We start from the raw sequence: 9,404 nt of genomic DNA, 5'->3' as shown, positions 1-9,404 counted from the left end.
CGTTGGTTTGTTTATTCTGAGGCTCACAGAATGAGTTGGGTTGGGAGGGACCTTAAAGGTCAGCTAGTTCCAAGCCCTCTGGCCTTGGGCATCACCAGGGAAGGGGCATTCATGACCTCCCTGGGCAATCTGTTCCAGTGTCTCAGCACCCTCACTTTTTAGATTTTCTTCCTAATCTTCAATCTAAATCTGCCTTCCTCAAGCTTCAATCAATTCTCTCTCATCCTGTCACCAGCCCTTGTGAAAAGTCCCTCCTCTGCTTTTTTTGTTGCCCCTTTCAGGTAGTGGAAGGCCACTATATAGTCTCCCCAGAGCTTTCTCCTCTCCAGGCTAAATAGCACCAACACTCTTAACCTGTCCACATAGGTGAGGTTCTCCAGCCCTTGGATCACCTTTGTGGTCCTCCTCTGGACCTGCTGCAGTAGCAACACATCCCTCCTATGCTGGGGACGCCAGAACATACCTTCTTTGTGTCTTGTTTGTAGATCTTGTGCTTTGTTCTTTAGAACAAAAGGGGGCACCTGCCCAGAAAATACAGGAGATTAGGCTGTGATGGGGTCAAGCCTTAGGCTATCAAATCCCATTATTGGTCTTTCTATTCTTTCAGCTTTGGGGCTGATTGAGCTACACCACTTCATGTTTTTGTGTTCTCATCCAAGACAGGGATGCTGTTGTTAAGTCTCCTAATGGATTTTCTTAGTTATGCTTAGGATGTAATCTTCTTTACATGTGGATTACAGGAATGTAAAACAAAAGGATTCATCCTCCTGGCATTAGATAGGGAGTTTGGTTTCTCAAGAATCATTAGTTATCCCTGTTTTACTTGTAACTGTTAGCATGTTTGTTGGTTAGAGGTATCAAATAATTCTGGAGAGCAGTCGATGGGGGCCAAAGGCATTTGCAGACTTCATGAAAACATGAGCAAACCTCTTCAGCTGTGTTTGGATCTGCTCTGCAGCACTGGATGTGGACTGTGCTTGGAAGTCTCACCAGTAATACTGGACAGCAGGAAAGAAGGCATTTTAACATCATCACTAAGAGCTGTTCTACTTTGCTATCACTTCTAAGCTGCTTCGGCTTCCGCAGCTTCAAAAATCAATACTGGGAGGTGAGTTTAGCTGAGGGTATGGGGGGGCCCTGGGTAGTAGTCCCATGTGTCTTCATCTCTTGTGGGCTTCACTAATAAAGCAGAGGGGATGGGAGGTGGTGGATTGCATTTTCCCTGGTGCTTACTTTCCGTGAGATGCCTTTCAGATGTGTTTTGTTCGCTTCCTTTGCAAGGAGGAATGTGGGTGATTCCCACATGGGAGGCTTCCATTTGTTCACAGAACCCCACTAATGCAGTTTCAATGCACTTCCCCCCCCAAGCTTAATGTATTTTTTTCCAAGCCCTAAACTTTTCTTCAGCAGAGCAGTGATTACAGAGTACAGAAAGGCAGGATGCTTTTATTCAGAAGAGTGCTGGAAAATAAAGCCAGTAACTGTTCTTCCTAAAGAGAAGTGTTGCTAAGTCAGAAGCAAAGATCTTGTTCTTTATGGGAATTTCAATTCACACCTCTACGTTTTCATGCTCAGTGTGGTCTTCTATTCCACTGGCTCACTGACTACTGCTGTAGTCGAGTAAGAGAAGGGACTGAGGAGAACAGTGATGGAGTGGTGGCGATAGCCAGAGTCGTTAGCTGTGAACACCACCTGGGGAAAGAAAAAAAGCAAATGCCAGATAATTCACAGCATCAGAGGAGGCTTTGTGTTAGAAGGGGCCTTAAAGATCATCCAACTCCAGTGCCACAGGCAGGGACACCTCCTACTAGAGGTGTGGGCTTAATGCCCCATCCAACCTGGCATGGAACACTGCCAGGATTGGTGCCTCCACAACTCCTTTGGGCAACCTGTTCCAGTGCCTTGCCACTCTCCTAGAGAAGAAATTCTTCATCAAGTCCCATCTAATCCCAGCTTTTTCCAGTTTGAAGCTGTTACCTCTCAGCCTGTCCACAAAGACTGTGGACTTAAAAGTGCTCATGTAAAAATATTTTAGAGAAAAGAAATTCCCAGCACATGCAATTAGTAACTGGCACCTAGGCATATAAAGTGTCTTCATTCTGTGGACCTAGAGTGGAGGAGGGGGTGAGTACTCACATCAGCATGGTGATGGAAGGGATTCAAGCCCAGTGCCTTCCAGTAAGCGGCTGTGTCGAGCTCGATCTTGTATAAGCCGGTTACAAAGTTCTCCTTACTGGTGAGCTCATGGAGCTCTCCATTGTTGTTGGTTTGCCTGTGTGATGGCAGAAGAATGCACTCTCAGATTTTGCTTAAGATGTAATCTTAGTGACTGCACTGGAGTGAGGTTGTGGGGCTTAAGTAGCAGGGTGAATGCTTCTGTTGGGCTGGAAGGGCTCAGGTCCAGCTCTATTGTGGATGCTTCAGAGCTTATCTTGGCATTTGCTACTTCCATGGTGGCCACAGCAGACAGCTGCCTGCCACCTCACTACTCTGCATGGCTTGGGGGTGAGCCAAAAGCTGGCAGTATTATGCATGGGCTCTCGGAAGAGTCTTGGAGTTAATTAAATGAACCCACGCAGCGAGAAGCCATCAGCGCTGCTGTGAGCAATGCGGATGCTCTGCGCTGCCTGCACTGCACATACCAGTAGGGTCAGCTCTCTTGATTGTTCCATCTTTGGGGGCTTAGGAATCTTCTCCCCCCACCCCCCACTACTGAAATTTACCAGAGTAGCTCAGAAGGCTTGGAAGTAAGACAAAGCTCTATTTACAGCACAGCTAAATTTACAAGCATCTCTACACACTCTACTTACAAGCATCTACAACTATATACAAATAAGAAATAATACAGCCAAGCAAGAAATAATACAGCCAAATAAAGCTGCCCTCTCTTTCTCCCTTGACTTTCCCAGACAGACAAAACAAGCAGCAAAGCTTACGTTGTTATGTGTTAGCCAAGATTAGTAGAAAAGATATTAGAGCGGAGCGAGGAGGAAGCGAACAGATCCAGCATCCCAGACCAGGGTGGGATAAATCGTTGACTTGTTGGCTTTTTATCCCTCTCAGCAAACCAATGAATGATACAGACTTCATGATTATTTTCTCTTTACAGCCAATGATCTAATTTCTCTCATTAAGATGCCCCAATTAGCCCCAAACCATGATATTCTTATCTCGAGTTGTTTTATCAGTATCAATAGAATTTATTGCAGCTGGCTACTTGAAAACTGAGATCTGCTATTTCAAATGCCTGTAGGTCAGCCAACAGCATGGCCTGACAGAATTCCCTCTTGCCTGTATTGATCAGTTGGTTTTCCAGCCTCAACAAACAGATGGCTTTGTTTGATCTGCAGCTGCTATCAGTGCTCCCCAAGGCCATAGCACTGGTATGAAACCATACACCTTTGATGTATGCCCATTTAGGGCTCCAGAGCCAATATTGAATGTTGGCTCTCAAACATGGCTCTAAGTTGAAGCCTGTTTCTGTGAAATAAGTTATATAACATTGGGTTTGGATTAGGTAGGTTATCCACAAGTGATAGTGCTGCTGATTTTAGTAGTCACAAACCACTGGATTTTGGTCTAGCTGCCAGAACTTTCTCTGAACAGATTCCATTCAAAATGCCTGGATAGGACAAGCAGCAATGGATGGAAGCTGCAGCACAGGAGGTTCTAGCTCAACATAAGAGGAACTTCTTTACTGTAAGGGTCACAGAGCACTGGAACCCAGTAAGGTTGTGGAGTCTCCTCCTCTAGAGACTTCCAAGGCCTGTCTGGATGTGTTCCTCTGTGACCTGAGCTAGATTGTATGCTCCTGCTTTGGCAGGAGGGGTTGGACTTGATGATCTCTTTGGGTCCTTTCTAACCCCTAACATCCTGAGATCCTCTAGTTCATTGCTTGGAATTTGTGCTTTAATACAGTTAACAACTATGAAGTTGCTGAATGCCACTTGGGTCTTACAAGATTCTCTAGTCAGTTATCAGGTGTTTTAAAATCCATTCAGATTCAAGGAATCACTAAATGGTTTGGCTTGGAAGGGACCTTAAAGCTCATCCAGTTCCAAGCCCCTGCCATGGGCAGAGACACCTCCCACCAGTGCAGCTTGCTCAAAGCCTCATCCTACCTGGCCTTGAACAGCTCCAGGGAGGGAATGTCCCTGGGCAACCTGTTTCAGTGTCTTACCACCCTTGCTGTAGAAAATGTCTTTCCAACCTTGAGTCTAAATCTGTCCTCCTCAGGCTTCAATCCATTACCCCTTGTCCTACCACTACAAGTCCTTGTAGAAAGCTTTCTTGTAGGCTTCTTCAGTTACTGCAAGGCTGCTTAAATGTCTTCCCAGAGCCTTCCCTTCTCCAGGTGGAACAGCCCCAACTCTCCCAGACTGTCCCCATAGGGGAGGTTCTCCAGCGCTCTGATCATCTTTATGGCCCTCCTCTGGATCTGCTCCATCAGTTAGATGTCCATCTTGTGTTTGGGCAGCAGAATTGGACCCAGACATCTCTGGTTTTCCTTTCTGATAGATTGATTATTCCTTCCTCTAACAATCAGTCTCAGCTAAAAGCAGGCATCTTTATCTGAGAGCAATGGTTTCAGAATTTCTTGCTAACATCCAACTGTTTACAAATTAACAAGGCTGGAGAGGCTGATTTAGGATTCTCACAACTTCCTCATCATGAAAAGAAACCCCAAACAAAATACCCTAGAAGAGTGTTCTGGCAACAGTGCAGCAGTTCATTGCTGGGTACTAAAAAGTAACATAATCCCTGGTAATGAAATTGAAGAGAAGCAAGGATCGAATTAAAGGAGAGTTTAAAACAGTCTCTCGTGCTCAGAGTGGTTGTAAAGCATTATAAACCCATTTTGGTAGTTGGAACTGTGCTACAGTTAAAGACAGTTTGCAGTAAATGGATCCAACAGGACCTTCCCTTCCCATCTGAGTGAAGATCACATCTGCTGCTGGAGAATGTGACGCTGGGTTTGCAACTCTTCGGCCTCCTCCCGTTGCCTTTCCCTACTTTCACTCAGCATTTTGGTGTGACTTACTTTGAATTTAACAGCTCCCAGGATCCATCTGCAGCTTCTTTATATAACTTAACTGGAACATTTGGAGCTGGACTTCCTCGGACTGAATCCAGAACTTTGATAGAAAGAGGATGCTTGGAGTCAGCAGAGACCTTGAGACAGGAAGAGAGAGGTGTTATGGTGCGAGGAAGGTGAGCAGTGGTGCATAATGAAGCAGGGAGGAATGGTTTTTTCTTTACATCTACAGAATGCATCAATATTCCCCTCAGCAAGAGCACTCTGTGCTGCAGAAATGGAGCCTCAGGCTTCCTGGGGGCTGGGTACAGTGGAGCCAGTGAGGAAGATGTCAGGAGCTGTCAGGAGGAGTGTAGCAATGTGCTGCTCTGTGTGAGATCAGGCTTCTGTCCTGTCTTTGCATGGCTCAGCTGCACACCAGCTCCAGCATGAAGTGGTACCTAAATGGTGACCTCAACATGGAATAATTAAATCCTCAAAGGCAATAGGAAAGTTTACAATTCTGGCAACTCTCCCTACGTGTTTTGGAGTGGTGATTTCAGTGTGGCTTTCTGGATTTGAGAGCCTCTGATGTCTTGCAGCCATAGAATCATAGAACCACAGAATCAACCAGGTTGGAAGAGACCTCCAAGCTCATCCAGTCCAACCTAGCACCCAGCCCTAACCAATCAACTAGACCATGGCACAAAGTGCCTCATCCAGTCTTTTCTTGAAGACCCCCAGGGGTCATAGAGTTACCTTAATTCTGCTGTAAGCTAGATAAGCACTGCACATGGACTCTCACCTAACTCCATGCAGGGTCAGATTGATCAGCCCCTGACAGCTGTGCAGGGACAGGACAACTCTCCTTTAGAGATGGTAGTTTCACTCCCAGTGCATTCATCACAGGCTGTGCTTATGCCCTGTATTTTATCTCTTTAAAGGCAGGACCAAATCAGGGCTTTAACCTTCCCCTGCCTAATTCTGCAGGTGAAAAGTGAGCAAGCAGAGCCCCGTGGGAAGTGCTGCTCTGGGATGGTCTCAGAGCAGTGACCTTCTATCTCCATTTAATCACTGCAAAATGAAGCGTGGGGTAGATGGTAAAGATGAAGAGGTAAATGGTAAAACATGGTGGGAACTCTTACATGCCCTCTGACAGTCCCTGGATGTAGTGCCCATCCCACAGGCCAGCAGCCCTGCCTAGCAGCAGAGCAGGGAGCCCGAGTGGGTCTGTGCTGCCTGTGTGCCCCGGCCGCTCCGGCGCCCTGGCTGCGGCATGCAGGCTCCTTGCTAATGCTTCCTGGAGGCATTGCCCATGGGAGCTATTTTCCTGGAGCTCAATGGAAATCTCTTTCCTCACAGAAGGTGGTCAGGTGTCCATTTCCTTGAAGATCAGAGCTTGAGAGGAAGGAGAAACAGGAGGAGAGCGAGAGAGACACAGCAAGGCTGGTGAGTGGCCTACGAGGAGAGGCTGAGGGAGCTGGGGGTGTGCAGCCTGCAGCAGAGGAGGCTCAGGGGAGGCCTCATTGCTGTCTGCAACTACCTGGAAGGAGGCTGTAGCCAGGTGGGGTTGGGCTCTGCTGCCAGGCAAGCAGCAACAGAACAAGAGGACACAGTCTCAAACTGTGCCAGGGCAGGTTCAGGCTGGATGTCAGGAAGAAGTTCTTCATGGAAGGTGTGATTGGCATTGGAATGGGCTGCCTGGGAGGTGGTGGAGTCACCATCCCTGGAGGTGTTCAAAAGGAGGTTGGATGAGGCACTTAGTGCCATAGTTGAGTTAATTAGAAGGGTTAGGTGGCAGGTTGGACTCGATGATCCTGGCTAATTCTGTGATTCTGTGACTGTTGTAGGAGAATGCCAGGCTGAAGCATCTGTGTCTCCAACTTGCTTTGCTGGAATGAATCAACCCTCTGCAAGCAGGAGCTGGGTTTGCCTCTGCTCTTTGCTTGCATCCAGGAGTGTTGAGATTCCCTCTTGCTTGCATGGGCTAGAGCTGGGCTGGGTAGAGCAGTCAGGGAGAAGGCTGCAGAAGGCATTTCTCCAGGGTGTTCCTCACACAGGAAAGGTAATCCCTCACAACAGCAGCTTGTGTGTTGTGTTACAAGGGCTGTTAGCTGCTTCCCAACAGGCCCAAGGCTTCTGTGTAGTGAATATGACCTTTTTGCCCTTGTCTTACACAGTTACTCACATCATCACTGAGTCCAACGACAAAACTCAGTGGTGATGTGAATAGCTGTGTAGGACAAGGGAAAGAAAGCTCATATTCACTCCACAAAAGTGCTGCTTCTCTACCCATAAAAGCCCTCAAACCAGATCCCTAGAGAAGGCGAAGGAAGCACCAGAGAAAGAGCAGCAGGAGAGGACTACAGCCCACACACGCCAAAAAACCAAAGCAGCTGCAGTACAGGGGAATATTCTGGTTTCACTGAACACTAATTAAAGCACAAGGATAAAAAGCTGGGACTACATCAGCACGAAGGAGCTCAGCCTTGCTGCGACACTTACCGGTGGTGCAGCTTCAGAGAGCAGTGCCAGGCCAGCTAAGAGCAGCAGGAGCACTGAACCAAAAGCCATGGTGCCTGCCGCTGGGACGTCTCAGTGCCAGCAAGGAGAGATTGGTGGCACCTGTGATTTTTATATCAAAGCCCCTAAACAGGGGCCACTTATCAGAAGATCCATATGACTTTCAGCTTGCCAATTCATGCTGTTTACTTAGTAAACAGCGAGAAAATAAGTAACTCATACAAACATGGACCTTGTCTGCTAAAATCAGGCTTTTCTAGGATTGCTTCTCTCACAGCTCAGCTGCAGGCTCTGTTTTCTTGCAGACAATGTCTGCTCTGTTTTATTTTCTCTTTTTGTCGAGGGGCAGTGCTGTGCAGAGCTGCTGCAGTTGAGAGAGAGACAAATTTGTGGTCAGATCAACAGTTTCAGGGAGAATTTCGCCGTGGTTTAGGCTTGGCATAACTGGCTTCACCCATCTTTCTCTGTGGTGGCCTCCCCACCTTGATCTCAGTGAAGTGGATAGTGTGTGGGTTGTCTAGTTGGCTGATGCATGCCCCTGGAGGAAAAATATGTCCCTTTTGGTTTCAGCACACTAAACAGATACCTACACACCCATGTCTGAAGCAGAGCGCTTTAAGTCACAGTCTAAGTGCTTTGCTTGTCCCTTACATCCCGTACAGCTCAGCTCCCACCTGAGGCATTTGAGTCGTTTTAGGCAAATGGTATTTCTTGAAATTCAGCTGTGTTTAGCCTTTGGTTAGACACTTGCAGGTACACTCTCTTCCTAGGCTTGTCCTGCCATCAGGTGGGTGAGTGCTACTAGCAGAGTAGTCTTTTGTTTGTTTGTTTGTTTGGGGTGATTATACCTGCGTGAACCTACCGATGTCTTGTTTTGAGGGCTGGATGCAGCCCACTGCAAATCAAACCAGCTGGTTTTCAAGCTCCATTAGTAGCAGGATCCCATGACATCTGCCTGCTTTATGCTGGATGCAGTTTTGAAACTCTTTGCACTGCTTACTAGAGTTGTGCAACCATGGTAGTGTCCAGAAAGCAGAGTAAAAAGCCAGCAGACAGTGAAATGTTAGAGGCAAGCTTTTGTAACTCGTGGATTCACTTGGTGTGCAGGAATCCCAGCAGGCTCTGGGTGCAGAGATAAACTCCAAGGTCAGTGGGAGACGAGTGCTGATGGATCCTGAAGGGCATGATTTCAGTAACTAGCTCTGAAGTTTCTGCAATCCCACTAGAACAGAGCCCAGTCCTTTGCTTCAGCATGCAACAGGCTAAGAAATCACTGCTGAAGTCCTCACAGTCCTTGCTCAGTTTGTCAACAACATGATATGAACCACAGTCACTCCACAGCTTTTCTCCTTTCTACAAGTGCAAAGAGAATAGTAAGTTAATGCTTCTCTTTTAGGACTTCTGAAAATGATGGCTGGAGACCTGGCTTATGGCAGATAAAACTGGAATGCACCTGAACACTTCAGCCAGCTGGGTTAAAGAGCAGAGCTGGTAAAAATGGTGTGAACTGAAATTGCTCCACAGCTTCTTAGACTGGTTGAGCAGCAAAGTTTCCTCTTGAAGTGTGACAAAGTGTTGAGGTTAACCTGAGGTTTTAAGGAAAAAACTACAGAGGTTTGAACCCTTTCAGCCCTCTGGGTAGGTGTATTTCAAGGGTCTTTCTGCATTATTTGTTCTGCTGCTAGGTACTCAGAGTTTTCCTGTTTACCCTCTGACCTACTTGATAGTGGGACTGTCTCTCCCATGTGTAAACTAGGAGTGATGACTTTCTTCTTTTAAAGGCATGGCTGCTTGGGTCAACACTTTTTAAGGTAGCACAGCTTTCTAACTTTCATATTTTGAGCCACTGCACTTGATCAGATTTTTC

At 46.9% G+C, this 9,404-nt stretch overlaps 1 protein-coding gene across 1 annotated transcript; it reads right to left on the bottom strand.

The window, feature by feature from the left end:
• Window positions 1-1,418: 1,418 nt before the first annotated feature.
• LOC135189824 (transthyretin-like) lies at window positions 1,419-7,600 on the bottom strand. Its single transcript, XM_064170549.1, has 4 exons — window positions 7,520-7,600; window positions 5,042-5,172; window positions 2,137-2,272; window positions 1,419-1,692 (listed from the first exon to the last, which is right to left on the bottom strand). The coding sequence occupies exons 1-4, from the start codon at window positions 7,586-7,588 to the stop codon at window positions 1,585-1,587; spliced, it is 444 nt and encodes a 147-aa protein (XP_064026619.1). The 5' UTR covers window positions 7,589-7,600; the 3' UTR covers window positions 1,419-1,584.
• Window positions 7,601-9,404: the final 1,804 nt, after the last annotated feature.

This window comes from Pogoniulus pusillus, chromosome 34, assembly GCF_015220805.1.
Source record: "Pogoniulus pusillus isolate bPogPus1 chromosome 34, bPogPus1.pri, whole genome shotgun sequence".
In the NCBI taxonomy this organism is placed as follows: domain Eukaryota; kingdom Metazoa; phylum Chordata; class Aves; order Piciformes; family Lybiidae; genus Pogoniulus; species Pogoniulus pusillus.
This window is presented reverse-complemented; position numbering and strand designations above follow the sequence as displayed.